Raw genomic sequence first — 27,339 nt, 5'->3', positions numbered from 1 at the left:
TTCAAATTGCTTTTTATCTGTCAGCAATAAATTACTTAATTATGTACCAAAAATAACTGTTTTAAAAATGCTGATCTAAAGTCACTTTCTTCCTGGCAGAAATCAAAGAATTAAAAGTCAAACTGGGTAAAAAATTATGTGACATAATGCATTCCATATATCTATAGATATATGTAATTGCATTGTTGGCCCCACCATTCCTCATAGAACTGAAAAAAGATGACTTGATTGTAACACAAGAAAAGACAGTATTAAATAACACTGCAGGAGGTCTCATTTCAACCTTGAATGATTGCACAACTTATCCTCATATGTCAAAACAAGGAGAAAGCAGTAACTCTTTCCTCAGAGTTGGCAACAGACATTTTCTGATGAAAGAGATCAAAAGTGCCTAAGGTACTCCCACAACATTCACCTGATTTGATATAAAAATGAAGTTTTCATACCTTTGCATTTAACAGCATGAAGAGTACATGGTCAGGGGTTGCCTGGGCTCGCCACTGTAATATCTCTGCCAGAAATTGGTGCTAAAGTCACAAAGCAGAAAAAAGAATCAGGTTCAGCAACCTTTGAAAAGTTGGATAACACACCTTCCATCTGCTACCTGAAGTTCAAGTTTGGTCCCTGACCTGTTTGTAAAAATCAGCACTTCTGGAAACTTACCTTCCTCACTAAATCATTCTCTTCAATTTGCCCGAGATCCCTTCCTGCAGCTTGTGCTATGCGTTTTCCAGCAACCAGATTCCCAACCATCACAGAAGCAGGGCCTACACCTGTAAGCAAAGGCAAAATTCAGCTATGGAGATGGTAATTCAGTATACTTTTAGACCGACCAAAACTGGTTCAAATAATTGAGCATTCTCCTAGGGACTGGGAACACAGGAGCAAACAAGACGAAGAACTTGAATTCTAGCGGGGAAAGGCAACTACTAAGCACATACACAAATAAGTACAAAACAAAATAGGCCCACAGGAATTGGGGAATTGGGGGGACGGAGGAGAGCAGGTGGGTATAGGGAAGTTTCTACTCTGAGGAGGTGACGGTTGCAAATGCTCCAATCACAACACAACCCTAAAAGTGAGTTTATCAGTAATGAATATCTGATCTGGAAAGAAATCTGCTTTCTACGAGAACTGAGAGTGAGTTAGTTCATCCGGAATATCAGAAATGCTTTATTGAGAGTGAATAACAACTAGATTATGGGATATTCTATAAGACAGCTAGCCTGGACTCCTCAAAAACGTCCACATCTTGAAGACAAAATATGGCTGGGAACTTCCAAATTAAAGAACATGTCACCCACAAAGGACTTGTATGCATGTATATAAGCCAAACCAATGGACGTGGACAACAGGGGGATGAGAGCATGGGGGGGGGGGGGGGAGGATGGGGGTTAATGGGGGGGGATGAGGACACATTTGTAATACCTTAACTAATAAAGAATTTAAAGATAAAACAAACAAACAACAACAACAACAACAAAAAGAACATGTCACCCAAAGGAAATTCGTGACCTTCGAGGGATACTGGATCTTGAAAAAATCAGCTATAACAAGCAAGTGGAGAAATCTGATTATGGACTGTACTATTAGATGAAAGCATTATATTAAGGTTAAATTTCTTAATAGGATAATGGTTGATTAGGAAAATTTTGGGAGAATGTTTTTGTTCTTTGGAGATACATTGCTGAAATACTTAGGGGTGAAGGGCCATGATGTCTGCGATCCACTTTCAAAGAGTTCACTAAAAAAATGGTAACAATTGGTTAATCTAGAAGACGGTTATCGGGTGACCATTATACTATTCTTTCAACTTTTCCGTAGGTTTGACACTTCAAAGTAAAAAGAGAGCCTGGCAGGTGTGGCTCAGTGGTTAAGTGTCAGCCCATGAACCAAGAGGTCACCAGTTCCATTTCCAGTCAGGGCACATGCCCAGGTTACAAGCTTGATCCCCATAGGGGGCATGTAGAAGGCAGCCATCGATTGATTATGTTCCTCATCGATGTTTCTATCTCTCTATCACTCTCCTCTCTCTCTAAAAATCAATTTAAAATTTTTTAAAAATTAATAAATAAAAAGGGAGAACTCCGCCCCCCCCCCGCCCTCTTTTAAGAAAAAGGTGCTAGTGTTCTTTATGCCTTTCTTGGTGGGTTGGTCACTTAAAGATTAAGACTCTACTGAATCAAACTAAGAAAATGGCTAAAAGATAACAAAATGTATCGTCAGTTGAGTTTTGATTAATGGTGATGCTTAGATTAATATTAAATATCTTTTATTGCCAAAATCTGTTGCTCTTGAATATATTGAAGCAGCTGGAAAAAAAATCACTTAAATCATAGAAGCACTTTAAAATATTTGGAAAAGCTGGGTAAAGGATACAGGGAATTCTTTGCATTATTTGGCAATTTTTGTGTGAAATTACTTCAAATAAAACATTTAAAAATTTAAATGGAATAAAAAATTCAAAAAGTGTAAAGTACCCCAACACTCTGAGTGCTGAACACTTTTTCTTTTAAATCTTTATTGTTCAAAGTATTACATAGGCCCCTGTTTCCCCCATTGACCCCCTCCAGCCCCCCCTGCCTCTGCCCCTGCCCCTGCCCCTCACCACCCCACTGTCTGCGTCTATGGAGTGCTGAACACTTTGTTTACAGAAGTGCCTTACTGCAATTTTAAGTATAATATGCAAAATTCCTTCCTAAGAAACTGCATAATAAGTTACAGATATCATGTTGGAGAGGTTTTTATATAGGCAGGGCTCTGCAAATTTGACTGTGCTAGTTGCCCAATCCTGTATTCACATGTAATATAATAAAGGTGTGACATTTTTAAAAAGTAAAATTTTCAGAGTTAACTTAAAACAAAAATAATTCAGCAGCAATTTCTTCAGATCCTACTATGTACATTTCTTGAGCCCATGGGTCACAGAAAGTAAAAAGTAACTGAAAGCAGGAGCATCTAGGAGGCTAATTGCTGACATTTTGCTGTACCTGTAAATATGCCTTATTTTGCCCACAAAACTCTGTACATTTCCTGTGGCAAAGACCACTAGTCATCAACCCCAATGTCTACTCTCCTCCTCTGCCTTAAAAACAGACCGCCAGTTTGTCGCCTGGAATAAAGACTATATTCTTTAGTACTGGATAATAATACATGAGGAAATGATATATGCAATTTCTAGAAAATATGCTTAAAGGGGGCGGGTATTCCCTTCTTTGCCTTTTCCTCCCACCTGCTGGCTAGAACGCAGGAAGGACGGCTGGAGGACAGGAAGCCTAGGGATGGCTGTGGCAGACCGTTATTTTCTCGCAGTCCTTCCTGTCCGTGCTGTGACTCCATGGGAGGAGTCTACCTCTCTGTCCCAATGACTCTGGGTTGGTCTGACTTGTTTGGGACAATGAAATGTTAGAAGACAGGACATAAACACAAGTTTTAAAGATGCTTGTGTGATGTGGCTTGCCTTCTTGCTTTTGCCATTTGCTCTGACAAAAATATGGCCCAGGTAGTTGCTGGTCCCATGATGAGGAGACACATGGAATGACTCTAACCCAACTTACAGCCTGAAGCCAAGGCCAGCCAGCTGATCCCAGCCCACAGCTCCACATCCCATGAGTGAAAAACAAATGCTTCTTATTTAAGCCGCTGAGCGTTAGGGTTATGTGGTATGCAGCACAGCCACAGTAATAGTTGACTGATGTAATACCAGAGCAGAGAGGTGGGAAATTGGAATCACAACGACTGAGGAGCTGCCATCCTAGTCCTGGACTGCCTAGCTCTGCCTTTCCTTTACCTTAGAAAGAGATAAACCTATCTCCTGTTTAAGTTGCTGTTATGTTTTTCTGAAACTTGCAGCCCAAATCAGTCCTAACACATTCCCATTCTTTAGACAATAGCTCCAACAGATAGGTATCTCAATGAGATTCCCGCCCCCCCACCACTGCCTTAACACTTATTCCATCTTCCTTTCCCTCTCTTTTTACCCATCTCAACTCTCTGTATTCTTCTTAAACTCCAACCTGTCATGCGATCCCCACATCATCTTCAACTCATCTATCCCATGATTTCCAAACTGCTTTGGTCTGACCCATATATATCCCACTTAGATCTTAGCAGGTAATCACAACAGACAGCAAAAAACAGAGCCAAACCTAATGCTTTCTTCCAGAAGACAGGTGGATGTTATGCCCATGTGGGCTTAGGAATAAATTTCTGAAATAGGTTTTATCATTTAATAAAATTAGGTGAAATCTGGCTGGCAAAAGCAATGTTTTTAGGCAGCTCCTATGTCTCTAAGTAGCACATTTTAAGCATCTATTATGACACAAATGTTTTGTTAAAGGAATTCTAGATTAAATGCAATTTAAATAGAATTTTACTCACATGACAAATGACTGTAGGACTTCAGTGTAACAGGATTTGAGATGGAGAATGATTGTGTATTTTATACATCTGTCAGATACTTAGGCAGGTAATAAATGTATACTTTTTATACATTTCTTAATTACTGACATACAAACTTCTTGGTTTTAATTGTCCCTTTAGAATATTAGCCTCCTTAAACTCTTATTTCCACTAGCAGAAACTAATAAATGTCATATATACTTTAGCTCTACACACACTGTTACTAAGATGAGGTTAGTTGGTGAGCTGACAATAACATCTGGATAAACAGCTGTGATATATGATCTTAGCCACAAGAACCCTGATGTAATAACTATTGCAGAGCATGTTAACATTTTAATATTGTGATAAAAACACCTAGAGAGTCAGAGGCGTACTTGTATTTTGTTACTGAGCATTCATGTTTACTTTTCAGTAAAAGCGGTCTTACAGACATACAATTAAATACCACGCTTCCCTGTCCCTTCCCTATCTTCCCACTGCTACCTTCTCTTCCCAGCACAGATGGAGGCTGATGTGCTGGTGTACATCGTGCGTGTGGCGGCAGCAGGATCTGTAAAGGCTAGTTTTGGGCTCTCATGTTTTAAGGCCTCCAGGAAACCAGGAGCCTCTCATTGACTTCTCAATGAAATGAAAAAGCATCAATAAAACTTAATGATTTCATGTTGGATTGAACTGACAGTTTAACATGACTGACCATCCATCAATTACTCCTGCCTTTAGCCTCCTAACTCAGTGCTATAACCTACATCTGCTCAGAAATTAGGCAAAAGGGGGAAATTGACTGTTTGTTTTTCTTTTCCATATGGCAATTCATATACTCTTATTTGCGTCTTGAAGTCATAGGAATATGGCAAATGCCAAACATGCTATTTACCTGTGCTTACAATTCAGAAAATTTCAGAATTAAAAACTTTTCCCCTCAGAGCTGTTACAGGCCCAAATCAGACACCTAAAGCTAAAAGGAATGAGGGATGACTCTGGGTAAGAGAGTCCCAACAGAAAGGCAGTGTGATTTAGCAATTCAGAGCATGGATTTTAGAGTCAATTAGTGTGACGCTCACCTCTGCCACTAACTATCTGACTTTGGGCACAATTCTTAACTTTCCTGAACTTTACTTTCCATAGCTGAGCACAGAGCTTTAGGATCACATTTGTAAAACATAAAAATTAGCTAATATTTGGCTTTTAGTAGGCACTCAATAAATACTAGCTATCTTATTAAAACCTCCCTGTAGGACTTGCTTTATTCTGCTTCCCAAGTGGGATTCTGAGTGTCTTGACTCCGTGCCTCACATCCCAGGGAAAGGAGGAACACTACTAAGAATTACTTAGGAGAGGGAGCCAACAGGGAGCAGGAGAAGCCGTCCTGCAGGGTCTCAGTCCTCCCTGCTTTCAGTCTGATGATAATTATTCTCGTTACTAACTTTTGTAAAGTCTGATTTTAGAGAAAGAATCACGGGGGGAAAACTCAGCTTCTTGAATTTACAATCTCACCATTACATCTTCAAAGCCAGCGCATTACCTGGTTGCTTTTGCCGGGGTTTTGGCAAATTGGTCACGCATGTATGTGGGCACATGAGGATATTGCACGGATGTAGAGATCCTTCCAGAAAGAGCTGTTTCGTTTGAGATATGTGGATTCCTCCTAGTGGAGTTTTTGGCAATGTATTGGCAGGCACCAGAGCAAGACAATAAACCCCCACTTGATGAATGCTATCGATTGCCTGGAAAAAGAGAAATATTCCGTGAGATTAATTTTACACAATTCATTATTCTATTCTAGAATTTTCTTTCTCTATACATTCTATTCTAGCTCTGGAATCTGGAAGATTATTAAGATCCCATATGTCTAAAGTTACCTAATCCGTTCAATGATGGTAGAAGTCAACAGAAGGGCAAGATACTATCTAAAAGGGCAGAGGTAAACACTGACTTGCAAGCCTCAATGTGTTGAGTGATAATGTGAAAAACCTAGTAATGTGTTTTGGTTGTTTTAAACAACTTAAAAGGGCAAAAGAATAAACTTAAAAATCAATACTCCTCCAACTACCCTCCTTATCAACAGCAACAAGTGGGAAGTCTGGCAGAGTTCCTAAGTCTCCGGTATCTCAGAGTTACAGAAAGTTAACAAATGTACTACTGCATGTAGCCTTGATTTCCTACTGAATACACCTTTTGGTAAGGTGTCTACTGACCACCTTCCTTAGTTAGGTATTTACTTTATTACACATAGACCTGGAATTAACCACCACTGGGCTCTACCTACCAGGACGTATGGTACCCTTACTGTTCTACTACGAATCCAAGTGCTCCAAGCTGCGAAGCTACAGAAACTGCAAAAATAATGCCCTTTTATTTCATGCGCAAATCAGACCCCAAATGACTTTTACAAGAATTTGAATTAGCATAGCATTTAATTCCTATAGTTGCTTTCCAAAAAAATAACAAATATCTTGGGGAATTTCAGTTTCCTGTGACAGGAAAAAACATAATTCACTACAAGATTCAACCATTATGCCCCAAAGTTCATTGTGAATGAAATAAGCAGTTTATGTGTTTGAAAACATGAACAGTATAAGAAATACTCTCTTTGCAAGTCTGGTTCTTAGCCACCTTTCAGAGATCAGCCCAGGCCCACCTTCTTCAGAGTCTTTTCTGTCTAGTGTATCTTCAATAGATATCCTTTCTTTCCCTGATTTCCACTACAAATAGCCTATGTTATGCCAGCTGATAATTCAGAATCACAGACCCCGAGGATAGGAAGAAATCTTAAAAGTCACCTAGCCCTATCATTCATCCCACGATTGCATCATTTCTACAACATTACAACTACACTGGCAATTAATACATCCAAACGGCCCAAGCTGACCAGTTATGGATGTTGGGAACACTCCCAGTGACATGTAAGTTGCTATGGCCAGGACAGGCCATGTTTTCTTTAGACCTTTCATTACCAACCAACACTTACTAAGCCTACTATGATGATGTGCTGGCATAGCTAACAGGTTCTGGGGACTGAGCAGGGGACAAAAGAGATAAAGTCTTGGCCTTCATGGGGCTTATAATATAGTGGATGTAGAAAACAATAAATATAAACATACTTATCCTATCCTAGATGCGAGACGGGCCAGAGCCCTGGAGCCCTCCCCGGTCCTGATCATGCACCAGTGGGGTCCCTCGGCCTGGCCTGTGCCCTATCACAATCCGGGACCCTCGGGGGATGCTGGAGAGCTGGTTTTGGCCCGATCCCGCAGGCCAGGCCGAGGGACCCCACTGGTGCACGAATTCGTGCATCGGGCCTCTAGTATGGTGACCAATACTAAGTAGAAAAATGAAGACAAGTGAGGGGACAGAGAGTAAAAGGAAATGTTATTCAGTCATCATTTACTGAATGCGGGCACTAAATGCCTCAATTAATTATCTAATTACTATCAATTAATCCTCCTAATAGCTCTGTAATATAAATAATTTTATGCCCACTTTATAGATTAGGAAATAGGATCCCTGAGGTTAAGTAACTTGCCTAAAAGCATATATGTGGTGGGGAGAGGAGCTGGCATTCAAATGAAGACAAGTAAGCTTCTTTCATCACTCTAGCCTGCCCCCTCTAGAAACATATCCCTATACTGAAACCAAATCTTTCCCTTCCCCTAGTGGTTTATGTCACCCAGATCTCTAACTTCACAATAAAGTCCTTTCAAAGTAAGAACAACACCCTATATTTATTTGGATCCCTTGCACTCTACGCACCACTTTTAACATGTAGTAAGACTGTAGCTGTTGACAAGTGGATTGATTACTGCCGAAGATGTGTTCCACATATGGACGGTTAAAATTTTTATGGGTTGTAAACACTTCGGAACAAAAAAGTGAAAGAATTTGCTGAGGCAAGTTAATTCAATTCTTTTTGGCAACCTGAGCAGAAAAATACTATGTGGTCCACAAGGAGAAAAGGTATTAACTATCTAGTTTTGTTAATAGCACCCAGCATATTTAAGTAGTGATTGGCAAGAAAAAAACAAGGTAGTAGAACTAGTCCACCAAAGAAAAGGTCAAGCAATGGTTGCTGCCACCTTGGCAACAAAGCTCACCTGCAGCACCCGGCTCATCCACTGGAAACTATCTTCCTCGGAAGCATCAGGTCTTTGTTCCGCAACCACCACAATGCGCTCATCATAAAATACAGACACAGAAAACACAGCAATTCTAAGAGAGACAGATCAAACACATCAGGACTCCCTTCACAACCAGCCCTGTTTACTTTGCTCAGTTGGAATACAGAGAAGGGACATCCCCACCACACTAGCCAAGAATGAGTAGTTTAGCAAGAAAATGTACAATCATTACTATCAAAACGAGGACTCAAAAAACACGTATTAAGCACCACTGTTGTGAACGTTGGGACACAGTGATAAGTAAGACAAAGGCCCTGTCTTCATGGAGTTTGCATGTCAGAGAGACAGAACAAACAAATAGAATGTCATGTTGTAATATACACTAGGAGAAAACTGAGGCAGGGTGAGGGGGTGGAGTGGTGTACTATGAAGGCAGGTGGTTGGGGAGCGCTTTCCTGAGGAGTGGACACTGGAGCAAAGACCTGAATGAAGTGAGGACGCGAGCCACGCGGAGATCTGGAGGAAGAGGTTTCCTGGCAGAAGGAACGGAAAGCGAAAAGGTTCTGAGGTAGGAACGAGCTTGGCAGGTTTGAAGAACAGCAAGAAGGCCAGTGTGCCTGAAGCAGATGGTGAAGCAGAGAGCGGTGGGGAGAGGTCAGAGCCAGGCCAGGTGGTCACAGAGGACCTGGTAGGCCAAGGGGAGGGGTGTTTTCAGAGAGGTCTCCGCTCAAACGTCCCTTACTAGTAAGGCATTCCCAGACCACCTAATAGAAACTGGCAAGCACACCCCACCCTCTATGTTTTTTTCTGCATAGCATTTGTCATCATCTCATACGTTATCTATTTCCCTATGTGGCTACCATCTGTTTCCCCCAATGAGAATGTGGCTTCACAAGGCCTGTTTTGTTCAACACCACACTGTGAACATCAAGAACAGTGGCATACAGTGGGCACCCAATAAACAGTTGTAGAATGAATGCATGAAATAATGGGAAGTCATTGGAGAACTGAATATACCCACACACCTGACCGTCTCCCTTCCTTCCTTTCATCCACACATATTTATTGAACACCTACTGTGTGCCAGGTGCTCTGCCGAGTGTTATGGGTATAGCTGTGACCAAAGTCAGGTCTAGTGCCCCACAGAGTTTACATCTCATAGGAAGCTACACCATGACAAAAACTACACATTTCAAGAATTGGTTCTCTATTGGTTTAATTCCTTTTTCCTCTTCAAATACTAAAGGGACACCAAGATTGCTTTAAAACATATATCCATGATTGTAAACAACCGAACAGGACATCCATTATTCAAATATGTACCAAAAATCTTTTCTTCAATTAATAAGCAAAGAAAAAAAGGTATCTAATTGACTTCACCCATGGAATTTGAAATTGGTACTTCAGTGCTATGCCAATCTCTGTGTTAAAATGATATAATAAATTAGAGATGAGTAAGAGAAACAATTCTTAGATGTAAAACTCCTACAAAGTAGCATCTTTCTCAATTAGACTGAATGGGACTACTTCTGTATTGAAGGAATGTAGGAAGTTCAACATTTTAGAATCCTCCTCAGTCCTCAACAAATAGTGACAATTAAAAACTGAAACACAAGGATATCATTATGTCTTATTTCTCTCAATTACAGCCAAAGAACCAGACATTTTAAGACAAATATTCAAAGCTTGGTTTCTGCTAGGCTTAACCCAAAATAACCCAATCACTTGAAAGAGAATCTACAGAATACAATCAAATCACCTGATATATTTAGATTCTACTGAAAATGTTAACATTTGAACTTTGCACTACTCACCTTCCTCTATAAACAGTCTTTATTGATTCCACAGCCAATCCGGTAGCAACAATGTCATCAGCATTATGTCTTCGACCACTAACCATGAGTAACCCGTCCATTTTTCCAACCACAAACACCAAGCTGCCCTGAAAGATAACAGTGATTTACCTTGATTTCCATAATTTAAATAGTAAAACAAACATTTTACTTCTGCCTTGAAATAAATCTCATGAAAAATATAAGAAACAATACCAAACTTTATGGATTCTGAGAAAATATTTCACATCACAGCATCTTGGAAATCAGTGGGAAAAAACCTGTGGTATCTTACAATTAATGGGGTCTTAAGGGAATCTATTCATATTTATTCTTATAAGAAAGCAACTAGGATGGCATACAAGCATAGTTTATTTTCCCAGTCATGATTATGTATTAATTTATTTTCTGTAACTATTCATGGGATGGATGCAGAGGAGAAAAATGTTGTCAATTAATACTGGAATTAGGAAGAGATAAAAATAGTTTTGATGTTAGAATGACTGTTTCAAGTTTATAAGGGTGATGCTTTTTCCATCTGGCAAGATCACAAACAGGGTAATAAAGAAAGGTCAAAGGAAGACTGCAGGAGTTTGTCCTCTGCAGTAAGATGACAGAGCTGCAGGAAAGGATGCTGTTAATGACCTAAAAGCACCACTGCCTAAATAATTTTATTTGTTATTTAATATTATTATCAATAATTCCCCAGACCCACTTGGAATAAATTAACTTTTTCCATTCACTACAGAATTCCTAAATTTCTTGTAAAATTTACATATATTCACTATCTAGTTGTCATCTCCATGTGAACATCCCTCACTGGCTGACTGGGCACAATGCAGTGCCATACACTGACCGGGTATGTAAGTATGACATAACCTCCAGTCTCAAGAAGTCACTGGTCCGTCTCAGAAAACAGAAGAGAACCATGCATTTCCAACATAGTGTGAAAATGCTAAGGTGGAAATAAAGAAAATGAGAGAGGCACTGGTCTCCTACATCCGTTTCTTCATTTCTTTCACACTATCAGAATTTTTAGCTGGGCACGGCTGATCAAAGTAAGGATGGCACTTCACCCTCCCTTGCAGCTAGGTGGGCCACTAGGCTAGTTGAGAACAATGGGATATAAGTGGAAGTGTTGTCAGCAGCTTCAGGGAATCTTCCTTACAAGAGAATAGGACTGCACCCTTTCCTCTCTCCTGCTTCCTGGAAGGCAGGTGTGATGGCTGGAGCTCCATCTTGGATGTCAACAGTGCAGTGGTAAGCTACAAGGAGCTAGGTCCTTGAGAACTTCTTGGTGCTGCCCTGGCTGGTTTCGCTCAGTGGGTGGAGCGTCGGCCTACAGACTGAAGGGTCCCAGGTTTGATTCCTGCCAAGGGCACATGCCCGGGTTGTGGGCTCGATCCCCAATAGGGGACGTGCAGGAGGCAGCCAATCAATGATTCTCTCTCATCATTGATGTTTCTAACTATTTCCCTCTCCCTTCCTCTCTGAAATCAATAAAGATATATTAAAAAAAAAAAAAAAGAACTTCTCGGTGCTGAGTGAGGAAGTCAAGACAATAGGTGTAGACTTCTCTTTCTAGAAGAATGATTCTCTTAGAGGTATTCCCTTCCCCCCACCATTCCCCATGAATATTGGGAAAGAACTATAATAAAATTATATCTTGGCCCTGACCGGTTTGGCTCAGTGGATAGAGCGTCAGCCTGCGGACTGAGGGGTCCCAGGTTCGATTCCGGTCAAGGGCATGTACCTTGGTTGTGGGCACATCCCCAGTAGGAGGTGTGCAGGAGGCAGCTGATCGATGTTTCTCTCTCATCGATGTTTCTAACTCTCTATCCCTCTCCCTTCCTCTCTGTAAAAAATCAATAAAATATATTTTTAAAAAATTATATCTTTTCTTATATAACTTAAACCATAAAGAAGAGAAGCGAGAGTAAGGAGGTAATTAGAGACAGAAGGAGGTATATGGGCCTAACTATGATAAGGAATAACTATTACTTATAAAGTAAAATCCAAACTTCCCATTATGTCATGCAAAGCCTTCCTTGCTGGCTCATGAAACTAGCTATAAGCTCTTTGAAAACAAGTTTCAGGTCCTAATTGTCTCTACAAACCCAGTGACTCTAAATACCATGTGCTGGAAAACAAATTGCTTTCATTCAAAGAATTTACTATTATACAAGTTCTATTGCTGATAATCTGTATGAAAATGCTTTGTACACTATTTATTATGGTTTCCCTTTGCTATTAAAGAAAACAGCACACTTATAACTTATTGACGCATATTAACACATTAAGCCCCATGTCAGTCACCGGTGACGGACACTATACTTTCCGTCTGGAAGACAAACCAGGCTGGGCGCTTAACGTGTTAATCAAATCAAAGAAGGGTAGCAAGAGTAAGTAAAAAGAGTTTTGAAAATAAAAAAAAGTCTCAATTTGGAGGAGTCAATGAACTTGGGTAACAGAAACAATAAACTTTAACGCATTTATTACATTCGTATAGAAAATGCTTTAAATATAAGTAAGCGGCCCGATAACACTCTTGGATTAATCAGAATTTGTTCTGTTCTGTGGATCAAAGTCCAAATATTTGAATAAGATGCATCAAAACAAACATGAAAACATCACTTACGGGCCCTACAAACCCCAGCAATCCTGACCGGATGAATGGCACATCCCCAACAGGAGAGCCTGCAGAATTCACTGGAATTACCTAAAACACAGAAAAAAATAAAGTGACAATCTGAGATTTAAATTTAAAAATGTATTTAAGAACCTCTCATGCATGTGGGATCTCTGCCTTTCATGTATGCAGGGTTCCCATACTTGTGCATATATTAAGTTTGGTATTTTCTCTTGCAAAAAATATGTATTTGTTTTAATTGGTTTGTGAGAGAAAGAGGGGAAGAGAAAGAAGGAGGGAGGGAAGGAGGAAAAGAGAGAGAGAATAGGAGGAGAAGGGAGGGGAGGAGAAGAGACACATAGACATTGATTTGTTGTTCCACTTATTTATGCATTCATTGGTTGCTTCTTGTATGTGAAGATACACTAACTAACAGAACTACTTGAGTTACCTGGCTAGGCTGTTTTGGTTTTTCAAGTCTTTAAGTGTTGTTGTTTTTTGTTTGTTTTTTTAGTTACATACAACAAGTAACACATACTAATATTATGTAAATAGTGAATACAGGAATATTACCCCCCTTAAGATATAACAATCATTTACAATTTATTGTTCATCTCTCTGTATTTTTTTTATATTATTAAGAAATTTTTTTTAAAGGGATCATATGACATATACTGCTTTGCAACTTGCCTTTTCACATAACATATCTTGGATACCTTTAGAAGTTGGTAATAGTCTATATGGCTCCCTTTGTACAATAGTTCTGTAATATACCATTGCACAGAGGACAGCGTGGCATAGCCGTTGGAGTCAAATGTAAGTCAATACCTGGCTCTGTCACTTACTAATAATGTGGATCTTGGGCAAGTTCCTGGACGTTCCTAAACCTCTGTTTCTTTTGCCATAAAATGAAATTCCCAATGCCTCTCACACACAAGCTTACAGTAAAGATTAAGGGAATGTAAACAGATTTGCAGACATCAGCACAGTGGCTGGTCCAGAGTGAGTACTCAGGAAACTATTAGAATTAGCAGTTATCAGAAAGTAACCAGTCTGTATAGCTGTGTAGGTCAACTAATTTTTCACTATTACAAGCAGTGCTATACTGAATACTCCTATACACATTTTTGTGCATTGGAATAAGAAGCACAAATCTTTTCAATTTTAACAGACTATCTTTACAAAACTGTTATATCAGTTACATTCCCCCAATAATATATGAGAATGTCTGTTTTTCCTGTACTCTAACTCATACTACACCTTATCAATTTTTCCAAACTTTGCCAATCTGGTAGGCAAAAACAAACAAACAAACAAACAAACAAACAGACAAAAAACAAAGATATCCCACTGATATTTAAACTGTATTTCTTTATTAGTAATATGGATGGATTTTCTTTCCTTTGTTTATTGGTCATTTGTATTTTACAAACAGCTTGTTCCTGTCTCCTGTTTATTTGCTCTATTTGACTGGTGTTTTTCTCTTTAATTTTTAAGATTTTTTTTAATATATAGAGGACAATTATAACAAGAGCTAACATTTATTATGCTTATTATTGTGCCAGCCACAGGACCAGCTGTTTTATAGTTAATCCTCAAGGCAATCTTATGAAACAGGATTATTATTTCCATTTTACAGATGGGAATGTAAGACACAGACAGTTTCATTTGCCTCAAATCAAACAGCTAATAAGTGGGGGCAACGGAAAATTAGCTCTCTGCTTATCATAGGTGCTAAAAAGTTTTCAGGAGCTTATTTTTGAAATACACTTTTATTTTCCGACCAGTCATTATTACTAGGTCTTTCGTCCTAGTAAAATGTTAACCACGTTGAAAAATTCTTCAGGGTTTATATATAAGATTCCAGTGAGAAAAATATTAGAAATGTTAATTTGCAAACCCAGGCAACAGTTTTCTCCTTTTTTATTTAGGATTTTTATTCTACTTCACTATCATTAAATTTATACTGCAGATTTCAAAATTTCTTCATTACTATGGACCTAGCAGTTTGGTATTAAGTCTAAGAATTTTGATCAGCCGGAACCAGTTTGGCTCAGTGGATAGAGCGTCAGCCTACGGACTGAAGGGTCCCGGGTTCGATTCCGGTCAAGGGCATGTACTTGGGTTGCGGGAACCCAGGCAACAGTTTTCTCCTTTTTTATTTAGGATTTTTATTCTACTTCACTATCATTAAATTTATACTGCAGATTTCAAAATTTCTTCATTACTATGGACCTAGCAGTTTGATATTAAGTCTAAGAATTTTGATCAGGCAGTTGTCCTTGTAGGAAAGGCAATATAACCAAATATCACCAGTATCTTCTAACACTGCTTGAGAATCTTGTTTATATAAGGCAAATGCAATAGAAAAATTCAGGTATTCAAAATATATATAGCCCTGGCCAGTGTTTCTCAGCGGTTGGAGCATTGGCCCATGCACCAAAGGGTCACGGGTTCGATTCCCCACCAAGGACACATACCTGGGTTGCAAGTCCAATCCCCAGCCATGTTCCCCAGGTAAGTTCGGGGGGCAACCAACTGATGTGTCTCTCTCACATCGATGTCTCTCTCTTTTCCCTTCCTCCCTCTATCCTTCCTTCCACTCTCTCTAAATACCAATGGAAAAAAATATCCTTGGGTGAGGAGTAACAACAAAAAAAAGAAATACATGTAGTCCAAACACTTTTAAAATAAAAGAAATAAGGTAAGATTTAAATTAGTGACATGTATATACACTCAGCAGAGGTAATTAGTCACCTGAAGAGTTTATGAAAGTCTACTCTTATTAAGGTGACTTGGTGTTAATGTTTGACGGTAGGGCAAGAATATAGCAGTAACGATGATGATGGTAATAACCGACAGACATTCAATAATTTACGTTATACCATTTTAGGCTGTGTAAATACAAATGATGGTGAGCTCAGGAATTCTAAATTTTTTTCAAATACCACACCATTTACATAGATAACACTCTCTCATCAGCTACATCTAACACTACTTAATTATATGCACTGATTTTCAAATGGGATGGTAGATAGATGTGCCCTGCCATATTGAGAACCAGTAGTCTAAATTATAAAAAAAAAAAAAGAGCCGAAACCGGTTTGGCTCAGTGGATAGAGCGTTGGTCTGCGGGCTGAAGGGTCCCAGGTTCGATTCCGGTCAAGGGCATGTACCTTGGTTGCGGGCACATCCCCAATGGGAGGTGTGCAGGAGGCAGCTGATCGATGTTTCTCTCTCATCGATGTTTCTAACTCTCTATCTTTCTCCCTTCCTCTCTGTAAAAAATCAATAAAGTATATTTTTTTTAAAAAAAAGGAAGCTTGAAGAACTGAAATTGGTTGTGGACATATAAGCCCTGTCTAGTATGAAAGGGACATGGCCCATAAACTGGAGTTCTCTGTTCCCTAAAAGGTACCCTGAGGTAGGTTAATCCCAATTATAAAATATAGACAATTAATTATGCTTGTTCTGATTTCCAGGCTCACCAGGCAAATTTTCATTACGATTTTGATTTCACATGCAGAACTGCCTGCAGGAAAGCAATGTGGTAGTTACACTGGAATATGAGCTGTTTGAGGAGCTCTGTTTGTTTATTTTCTTGATGTACTCCAAACCTCTAGAATGGTGCCAGACACATAGAAGGTGCTCAATAATACTTGTCTCACTGAAAGTTTGAATGATAGGAGCAACCTGCCCGTGACAGAGCAGTTCTTCATTTTTTCTTAGTGACCTGACATTCTGGGTTACATCCGTCTTTGTGAGCTCAGTTCACTTGAGTCTACACTTAAGAGATGGATTCTCACTATATTCTGTTAAAATTAAATATTTGGGCTTATAAAGTTCAAACCATGGCATATTCACCAAAGGGATTTTTGTAAGGCCTCTTATTTATTAACTTATTAATTTAACAGTAGCACTTCCTGTGTGCCAGGTGCTGCTCTAAGCACTTTATAAACATTAACTCACTTAGTTCTCAAAACAATCCTATGATGTAGTTACTATGGTTACTCATTTTAAATATAAAGAAATTGGGGCACAAAGAGGTTAAGCAACTCACCTAAAATCAGCTAGTGAGTGGCAGAGTTAGGATTTGAACTAGGGCAGCCCAGCTCTAGAGCACATACTTTCAACCCACTATATTATGCTATTTCCCACGAACCAAGTCATCTGCCCTAGTGACACCCTCACCAAACATTTTCCTGGCAACATTTTAATTTCATGTACCTCAAAGGTATTTTTGGTCACACCAGCAAGCCCAAAGTACATCATGCCCCCTGTTCTGGAGCTGACACATATCTCTCCAATTTCGTCAGTTCTGCAGAGCTGGGGAGGTCCATCAGGTCTCACGATGCACATCATCCCTAGTGCACAGAAAACACAGTCAAGAAGCAGAGGCCCTGGAAAACCTATGCTTCATCCTTGTGAAACCAGGAAAGTTTTGTATTTAGTGTGAGTGGCACTGAGTAAGAATAACCAAAGAAAAATGTTAAAAATAAACCAGGAATTACATAGGTTTATTTGAAATTTCCATCTTTAAATACCATCTACTCTGATGATACACAAATACTTTTTTTTTAAATTCAGCAAAACAACAACAGCAACAAAACATATAACAGATGCAGACTGAAGCTTTTAAAGACAGTGACATTAAAAATGACTGCAAAGTCCAAAGAAACAGGTGAATTAATTTCCCCCGAAGCAGATCAAACTCAAAATACTCATGGAAGCAGTGTGTTCTTCCTGCCAGTCCCAATGGCTTGGCAATTACGGCAAAAACCAACTTTAATATCACTTGGACTTCGCTTTCCATGGGAAAGCGAACAGCTGTAATTAGCATCCACAATTAAATCACATGACACTGCTGGAAGGTAAGTATAATCAGATTTACTTAACTGTTAGAAAGGCTTTGAGAAACTAAGTGACTAAATTTTGAGTTCCTGGTTTTGGATCCCGTATTTTATCAGCCTCTACTATCTCTAATGAAAAATCTTTGTGGAAAAGCAAATGATATTCCTGAGAACTCACCACCAGGCATGACATGTCCCACATCCTGGACTGTTAGTGCCGAATTTTTATCTTCAGTATTGACCCGTATTACCCCATAGCTCAATCCATTCATTGAGAGAATGGCCCTTCCCGGCAGAGGGGCCCCTGGAACTCCAGGCCTGAAAACAAAATACACTCATCAAATTTGGCAAATGAAATAATGGAGAAAAATATGAGTACGTAGGAAAGCAAATTTCCTCCAGCTAACACACACACACACACACACACACACACACATGCACACACGCACACACACACACACACTTTTTCAAAGCATGGTCAATTTTCATTCAGGTGGAAAAAGTACATTTAATCAGATGTTAAGAATATATTGATCTTGGGTATACTACAAATGTACTTTGCACACGCAAGCCACAATCAAGAATAGCCTATTTCTAGTCTAAGATACTGAGGATTCTGAAGAGCAAAACAACACAGAAAAAGAACTAATTCAAAAAAATGAGATGAGAATAATTAAATTTTCAGGTTACCAGTTATACTTAGTGCAGGAGTGGGAAGAATAAATGAGATGCTTCAGACTGCTTTACAAAGTCATTTTCACTTTTAGACTTACGAAGCAGAAAATCAGTTAACGCCCCTTGTCACTGCCTGGTAAATTTTGCACATTTGATCGAAGTTGTACATGAAGAGCACTGGTGTCCTGAACGATACCTGCGGATCGCGACAGTCATAGCCTCAGCAGAAGTAGCGCATGGACAGATGGCCTCTGGTTTCAGTCCGTGGCTCTGGAACAGACTCAGGAAGGCATCGCAGGATGACACAGACCCTATAAGGAGATGGAACAGGTCAACTTGAAAGCTGACATCGTGGTTTTCATTACTGTAGGAAACGTAAAGAGTGGAGCCAATGCATTTTTTTCTCATGAGAACTCTTACTGTACACCATTAATTCCATCCAAACACTTTACTGTGCCGGTGAAATGGCTGATACATATCAAGGACACGATTTAAAGCTACAACTTGTAATAAAGCTGCTCCTAACGAGCTTCCCAATCAATACAGAAATGCAGAGGTGCAGTGTGGCCAGTCTGGAACGGAGCAACGCATCCTGAATAACTATGTTAGCCAGCGCAGTACGAACACTCTGGCTTAGTGCCACCCTTTTCTACGTGATACTCCCCGACTTGTTTCTTGTTAAGGTCAATCCCATGTCTGTGTTTTATTATACAGGATGATTAATGTGGCTACTGACAAAAATCCAGTATGACAAAGAAACATAGTATCTAACATTTTACCTGGTTCTACTGTGTGGAAGCTCAGGATGTTTGTGTTTGTGGGGGAAAGCAGGTGACATGGGGGATCTCTAAAAGCTTTTGCAAACTTGATTTGCTGCTAGGGGGAATTTACATAAAGTGCAGGCACTTGGTTACATCAAGTCACTTTCTTATCATTCCTTTTAGTTACATGATAGAAAAAGGATATAAATGAGTGAGCAAGAAGGAGTGGATTTAAAAGCATATGGATCCGCCTAGTCAGGTGGCTCAGTGGTTGAGCATCAACCCATGAACCAAGGGGTCACAGTTTAATTCCCAGTCAGGGTACATGCCTGGGGTTGCCAGCTCGATCCTTAGTAGGGGGTGTACAGGAGGTAGCTGATCAATGATTCTCTCTCATCATTAATGTTTCTCTCTCTCCCTCTCTGAAATGAATAAAAAACATATTTAAAAAAATATTTTTACCCATCCATCAAATGATGAACAGATAAAATGTAGTATAGCTATACAATGGAATTATTACATGGCAATAAAAAGAAATGGAGTCTGAACACATACTACAATGTGGATGAACCTTGAAAACATTATGGTAAGTGAAAGAAACCTGTCACACAAGAGCAATATGGTATAACTGCCTTTATATAAAATGTCCAGAATAGGTAACTCTACAGAGACAGAAAGTAGAAGATGCTGAGTAGTAGGGGACAGTGGAGGAGAAATGAGGAGTGACTACTAATGGGTATGAAGTATCTTTTGGGGGTGATGACAGTCTAAACTTAGATCATGGTGATGGCTGCATACTTTGTGAATACACTGAAACTATTAAACTGCACACTTTAAATGGGTGAGTTTTCTGGCGTATGAATTATATCAAATGACAAATGTTAAGGAAAGAAGAGTCCCCGACCTACACCCTAGAAGTACTCACAGGGATTTGCTCCATCAGTCACAATTAACATCCGGAGGGAACTCAAGCTCACATCTCTTTGGTCCCGATGTGCCATCATAGCCCAGTGCAAGTCTCGACATTTTACTAAAGCGACCTTGGCTACAAATTCAAAAGGGATAGAGTTAACATACACATACATGCTAATTAGGTAGATATTTAACATACTATCATAAAAACTTTTAGTCATTTTAGGGATCATGATTTTCACTTAGAGAAAATAAAGAAGGTTTCAAAGAACGTGTGCCCGGTGCTCTGAGGCAGCAGTGACTAACTGGACACACACTGTTTGCTCACTGTGACCTGTAGGCAGGACACATATCTTTGCCAAGGAAGCTCTGAACACCAAAGTACTCAATAAATCTGATTCAGGGCTCAAATTCAGGCAAATTCATCTCAATTCTTAAGAAAGGACGTCATAAGAGATGAAAATGACAACACACCTAAGTTTAGTAACTGAATTCTAACATTTGTCAAGCCACCAAAGCATAGGACTATGTCTCTAGAAGGGTGACTTGATAATCCCTGAAATCTTAGTTCAAACAGTCACATAGTTAAAGCTCAGATGTTGTGTGTAGCTACCTTTGTGGGCATGTACTCTCTGGACCCAAGAGAGAGGGCAAGTCTTCATAACAGAGTAGGGTACACTAACTGTATGCATCTTATTCATTACATTCTGAAAAGCAAAGAAAGATAAAAAGTAATCAATACTAAATACACATATAGCATTTTAAAACTGAACTATCTTGTTAACAATTTTAATCACATGTAATATATACTCAAATACACGCTCTTTGAAAAAAATATGAAATATTAACTTTAAGGTTGAAGCCTGATTTGCTCTCTACCCTTAACCCTGGTTCCCTCTCCTCCTCAGAGATAATCACTATTACGAATCTGGCATGTATCCTTCCAGTTCTTTTTCTATGTATTTACATACATAGTTGTCCCCATGGAAACAAAGTATTGTTAACATAAAAGGCATCATGCTATACATATATCTGCAATGTACTTTTTTTCACTTAAATTGTTTCAGAGCTAAATCTATGCACATCAGTATGAGATCTACACAATTCTTTTCGAACTGTTGCATAGTATTCCATAGTATGACTACACCACAATTTATTTAGGCATTTCCCTATTATTAGTAATTGTTTTGCTGTTACAAACAATGTTTCAAGGAACATATTTATACTTCCCTGAGTATATGTACAAGTGTTTTTCTAGGGTAGGTACAGAAAAGTGGTACTGCTGGGTCACAGGATATCTGCTTTTAAAATTTAACAGATGCTGCCAAACTGCCCTCCACCCCACTAAGTGCTTTCCTCATGCTGGCGCTTGCCACGTACCACAAAGGGTTGGGTTACAAAACTATATCAACGTTTCCCTGTTACTTAGAGGAGGTCCTGCCCACACCTGTTGGGTATTTGAGTAGATAGAGCTGAGTGAGCTGAGAGGGTCATGCAATTTGGTGTCTCCTGTCACCCAAACGAATGAATACACCCAGGACCTCCTGTCCCAAAAGACCCAGCCTAGCAGAATTACTAAGTCTTGGTATCTAGGCTGGCCATTTTTCTCACCACCTAAGTGGCCCAAAGAAACCAAGATACCATTGTTAACTTCTTTTTCCTCCCTCCCCAAAGTTTCTAGGTATGGTGACAAACTTTTGGATTTCAGAGAAAGAATGGTGTTTATAGCTAATTCTTCATACTTTGTCCCTCTAACTCAGCGGTTCTCAACCTGTGGGTCGCGACCCCTTTGGGGGTCGAACGACCCTTTCACAGGGGTCGCCTAAGACCATCGGAAAACACATATATAATTACATATTGTTTTTGTGATTAATCACTATGCTTTAATTATGTTCAATGTGTAACAATGAAAATACATCCTGCATATCAGATATTTACATTACGGTTCATAACAGTAGCAAAAGTTATGAAGTAGCAACGAAAATAATTTTATGGTTGGGGGTCACCACAACATGAGGAACTGTATTAAAGGGTCGCGGCATTAGGAAGGTTGAGAACCACTGCTCTAACTCCTCACAAGGGGTTCTTAACCTCTGATAAAAAACAAAATAGCACCCCGGCCGGGTAGCTCAGTTAGTTAGAGCATCGTCCCAATACACCAAGTTTGTGGGTCTGATCTCTCGTCAGGGCACAAAGAAGCAGCGACCAATGAATGCATAAATAAGTGGAACAACAAATTGGTGTTTCTCTCTCTCTCAAATCAATAAATGAAAAACAATGGACAGGGCTTTGGGAGCTAGGAAGTATGTACACTCAAGGAATAGGCTCTTGTTAATTTGAGGGGTCCTGAGTGAAAAGGGACCCCCTCCTCTTCCCCGATGCTTCATTTTCTACTCTTTCTCAGACTCCTGCAGTATGTAAAGAAGTTGAACAAGATACTCGCAGAGTTCCTTTTCAACTCTAAGATCTTGTACCTCTTTTCTCTCCCTTCCTAATCACCATGCTACATATGGTAGCTTTTCCCACTTGAAATGTCCCCTCTCTCTACCTCCACCACAAAAATATCTATGTGGCTAAATCTTAGCCATTTTTCAAAGCCCGACTCAACTGCTACCTCTTCCATAAATATGGCCTTTGTGCCAGAGCTGGGAGGAATTCACCTTTCTCCAACTCCCATAGCACATTACCTGTTCCTCTCTTATGGAAAGCAGCCCACTCTATTCTTTAATTGTAGCATGCAGTCATTCAGTACATTTTGTCCAACGGGAAAGTTAGTTATTACCAACAGTTGCCAAGTTCTAAATATACTGATGTAATCTCAAACATACTTTTAAAATCATAAATACATAGTCATTTTTAGAATCTTTTAGGCTTTGAGCCATCATAGCAGATGTCTTAAAAATTATAGATCCCAAATTCTCCCATTAACTATTATGTGAGGAGTATGCCCAACCACACAATGAAGAAAAAACAGACAGAATTATATTCTCCTTTTTAAAACAATTGCCTTTTGTACTGTAAAATAAAATGCCTCTGGAAAGTATTATTGATCTTTTGGGGGCTAAAATTTCAAACAAGTACTGAGAGATGCTCTGGTTACACAGCATGCATACTGATCTGAATCATAAGATTTACACTAAAGGCATTAATTCTGAGTAGCTTACCGCAAACATGCCATGCCACAGCCCAGCATCCTTCTTAAAGTCTAAAACATTTACTACTGTTTCTCCTGAAATAGAAAAAAGGGGGGAGGGGAGAAGCAAGGAAGTCATCTTTAGTGTTAAGTAGCAAAATCATGTTACTTGCCTCTATTGAACCCCTGGTTTGGTATTTCTATAGAGATCACTAAAAGCTCTGAGTCTTTTGGTTACTGGAGGATCTCCTCAAATTGGCTGGGGGACTGATCCTAGAGTGACATGGCCATGGAAGAGACAATGAATTCCAAACTCCTTATGACTTAGATACTATCTTCTGAGAGAGAATCCTTTTTTCCTAATCATATAAGGAACTTTGAAAGTTTCACACACATATAAAAATTAGAATTCCTAGAGAGAGAAAATTTGGTACATATATATCTATATATTATATCTATATATACACACATATATTTCTAAGCAACCTACAGAATACACTTTTGTGTTCTGATTTGTGCTTTTTGGTAGCTGAATTTCTTTGACTCCAAATGTACTGCTGATAGCAACTCTATACACTTGGGAAGATGGAGATACCTGACATTCTGCAGCTAATAATAAACAGGTGGTTTTAATTAGTTTTCTATTTCTGTGCTCTAGAAATCATAGTTCACATACTTGGTTTGCCCAGAATTTTAGTTCCTTTAAATTGCAGCATATTTGTGAAAAAGAAGAAAGCCAAAGCAAGCCAAGAATGTGTCTTAAAACATTTCACTCTGAACTTGGTCATTAACTGGAATCCAATCACTGAGCACCCTGCTCCTAGTCACACCACATGTATCTGAAGCTCACAATGAGGGCAGTCATGGGATGAAGTCTGACCTTCAGAATAATTGCAGGCCTGGGACAGAGCTTGGCAGTGAGACAACATTGCAAGGCGGGACACCGTGACTCCCATTACACTCCCTTCTTTGCTTGTTTTATACTAGAAAACAAAAACACAAAGAAACAAAAACATGAGAAACACAATAAAATGGGTTATTTCAAATGACAGAACTGGAATCCTGAAACAAAAGGATAAAGCCAGGCTAACGGGCTGAATTTAACATGCTTCATGTGAACATTTGAGGCTGTGCCCTTGGGCCTCAAATTCTAATCACACAAAGATAGGATTGGAAATGGCAAAGCTCAAGAAAAGTATGTGTGAAAATCCTTAAAAGTTTAATTAGTCACAAGTGTGAAGTGGCTGTTAAAGAAGCTAAAACAAACAAGCGACTTGAGCTGCACCGAAGGAGCACAGCATCAAGTGCAGGGCAAGCACAGCCCTGCAGAGCTAAAGGTGCACAAGAAGCTGTTTGGGAGGGGAGACCTACAAACGGCCTGTTCACTCCTACAAATCAATTAACTGTAATTCTGCTTTTACCTCAATGCTCCAGCTATTTCCCCTCCGCATTTCTCCAGTCTCTTGCACCCGAGCCCCCCTCCCTCCCAGCAACAGAAAAATATCTCTGCCAGTTTCTTTGCCAGGAAATCATTTCTTAAAACTCTGTACTTCTCCAAGTCTTTTGTAACTTTCTTACATGGCAAGGATCAATTTCTTTGCTGTCTTTCTCTTGAATGTGTATTTACGTTAAAAATAATTAGAATAGAAAGCCACTATAAGACATTTTACAAGCCAAAAGATGGAAATCTAACAAAGTAGGGGGATCTCCTAATATTAAAACTGCAAAAAAGTTAGTTTAAGTTTGTAAGATAGCATCTGAAGCCAAAGAAAAAGCCAGAATGTAAGTTCCAATCTCAGGACTTACCTCGATGTACGCTGGCTCACTGCCAGCAGGTGAGATGTGGGGCTGCCAGTCTTTAGGAGGCTTTGAAAGGTACTTGGAATCTGTTACAACCCATTTGAGCCGGGGCCAACCTAAATCAAACCCCAAATAAAAATTGAATTGCCTAAGCCATACGGGAAGGAATTCACATTGAACTGGTCGTTTTAAACATCAAGAGACCAAATCAAGGTCATTTTATAATCAGTACAATACGTTTATTAGTTTTTAGTGACACATCAGTAGACATTTATACCTTCTTTCAAAAGTACAATTGTTCCACATGCTCATTCCAGGCCTTGACATTACCTCAACAACTGGGAGGTCCATTTGGCAGTGGAAGTCCACTGAGGTTAGTGGTCTATCCTCTGTCTCTACATGTAGCATTTAGCTTTAATGAACAGAGTGGTAGCTTTTTCCAACCATCAGCATAAAGGTTAAGGGTGTGGGCTGTGGAATCAGATTTGGGTTCAAATCGCTGCTCTGCCATTTATTAGCTGTGACTTTGGGCAAGTTACTTAACCTCTCTGTGTCTCAGTTTCCTCACCTGTAAAATGGGGATAATAATGGTACCTACTTCATAAGATTGTGAGAATAAGAAAATATATTTTAAGTACTTAGCTATTATTAAATTAAAACACTAAAGCACTCGGCTTTAACTTTTAACTGATAATTCAGATACAAATATTACTGACCTTTAAACTGTACAATCTCTCCATTCTGTGTTTTTGGCAGCCCTTTTAGACAAACTTCACTGGTAAGAGCTAAGGCAATACCACAGCTTCCTAGCAAGAAGCCAATCTGCTGCCCTCCAGCATCCTGTGGAGAAGAGATTGTGAGCACAGCAGAGGAGTGAACGTGAGCACACTCATACCCAAAGCCCAACACTTAGCAATGCTCTGGCACTTGTGTGATAACATTCATGGAACCCCACTGATATCTGGCAACTCAAAAATCTAGTGACAATATGTTCTTCCAAATAGTTTGAAACATACAATGATTTCCTGAAGGCAAATAAAATATCTTGTGAATCTGACATTGCTAATGAATTCTACCAGCCAAATGTGACCATTTTATTCAAAGGTCAACAATGCTCCTCTTTTAGATTAAAGTCAAGCAATTAAATAAATGCTAACACGGTTAAGTTGTCTTGATCTAGCCACATCTCCAAATCCAAAAGCAAAGCAAGTCAGGTTAGAACAAAATAAATAATGTAAATGAACATCAAACGTCCAAATTTACAATGAAAGTGAATGAATAGCTATACCCAAATATATATACTTAATATATTTTAAAAGAGGTAGATATAGTCTAAAGATTTTCATTAAAATGTTATCTTAAAAGTATCATTATGAAATCACACAAACACTGTCAACTTAGTATAAGAACAATCCTATGACTTCCTGAACAATCTAAATATACTATATCCCATCAACCAGAGTTTTAGAGATGTTACCAATTTGTTTTTATTCCTTTAAGAAAATAATCTTTTTCTTGTAAATCCACACTCTCCACCATATTTGTCTTTATCATCAACTCTCAATAATAAACATGAGAAAATTAAGGTTAAACAGCTCGTGGAAAAATCATTTTGTTAAACTTGGAAATTTGCCACATATGCTTCATTTTAGTTGGGTTGATTTGTTATTAATGTAAAATCCTGTGCCATAGAGTAGCAACATGCCATCACTGCACCACCCTTCAACTTCATGGAAATCCTAGGTCATATGATACAATTAAACCAAATCCTTTTACAAAAGGTCTTACCTATTGTAACTGAGGATAAATGTGGATTATAGTCTCTGAAGCAAGGGTGGTAATTGTTGACAAGTCAAGTATGTCCCCATGATTTTTAAGTGATATACAAGACCATATAATACTACAAATACTCTATCTTGGTTAAAAACATGTTATTTGCATGAAAGTTACAAATATTAATAATTTTTATATAACTTTCATGTTTTTAAAAAGTGAAACTTAGTACTTAAGAAAGCAGATGTTTCTAATGTCATGACCAAGTCAATGGATCCAAGAACCCAATGACTGCCATGTCACACAGACTACTAGTACATTCTTTTTAAATTTAGCAGTTACCTTTCTGGTAAGAGGTACCTCTATAGGCACTGGAATTACTTCCGCCAGGAGACATCCATAAAAAGCCACCATAAACATGACTGGATCATTGTTGGGGTAAACCAGGGCTACCT

At 39.0% G+C, this 27,339-nt stretch overlaps 1 protein-coding gene across 1 annotated transcript in view; it reads right to left on the bottom strand.

The window, feature by feature from the left end:
• The window catches only part of DIP2B (disco interacting protein 2 homolog B), a 150,026-nt gene that overhangs the window by 24,239 nt on the left and 98,448 nt on the right, over positions 1–27,339 (bottom strand). Inside the window, exons 11-26 of the mRNA XM_014458244.2 lie at positions 27,227–27,337; positions 25,828–25,951; positions 25,118–25,227; positions 24,192–24,294; positions 23,343–23,407; positions 20,792–20,885; positions 20,192–20,311; positions 18,702–18,816; positions 18,009–18,148; positions 17,208–17,344; positions 12,990–13,070; positions 10,334–10,461; positions 8,496–8,610; positions 5,927–6,128; positions 664–773; positions 447–527 (exon numbers count right to left, since the gene is read on the bottom strand). Coding sequence (XP_014313730.1) covers positions 447–527; positions 664–773; positions 5,927–6,128; positions 8,496–8,610; positions 10,334–10,461; positions 12,990–13,070; positions 17,208–17,344; positions 18,009–18,148; positions 18,702–18,816; positions 20,192–20,311; positions 20,792–20,885; positions 23,343–23,407; positions 24,192–24,294; positions 25,118–25,227; positions 25,828–25,951; positions 27,227–27,337 — 1,836 coding nt within the window. The remainder of the gene's footprint in view (positions 1–446; positions 528–663; positions 774–5,926; positions 6,129–8,495; positions 8,611–10,333; positions 10,462–12,989; positions 13,071–17,207; positions 17,345–18,008; positions 18,149–18,701; positions 18,817–20,191; positions 20,312–20,791; positions 20,886–23,342; positions 23,408–24,191; positions 24,295–25,117; positions 25,228–25,827; positions 25,952–27,226; positions 27,338–27,339) is intronic.

The sequence above is a fragment of the Myotis lucifugus genome, unplaced genomic scaffold, assembly GCF_000147115.1.
Source record: "Myotis lucifugus unplaced genomic scaffold, Myoluc2.0 scaffold_91, whole genome shotgun sequence".
Taxonomy (NCBI): Eukaryota; Metazoa; Chordata; class Mammalia; order Chiroptera; family Vespertilionidae; genus Myotis; species Myotis lucifugus.
The sequence above is the reverse complement of the archived record's forward strand: the minus strand, read 5'-3'. Positions and strand labels throughout refer to the sequence as shown.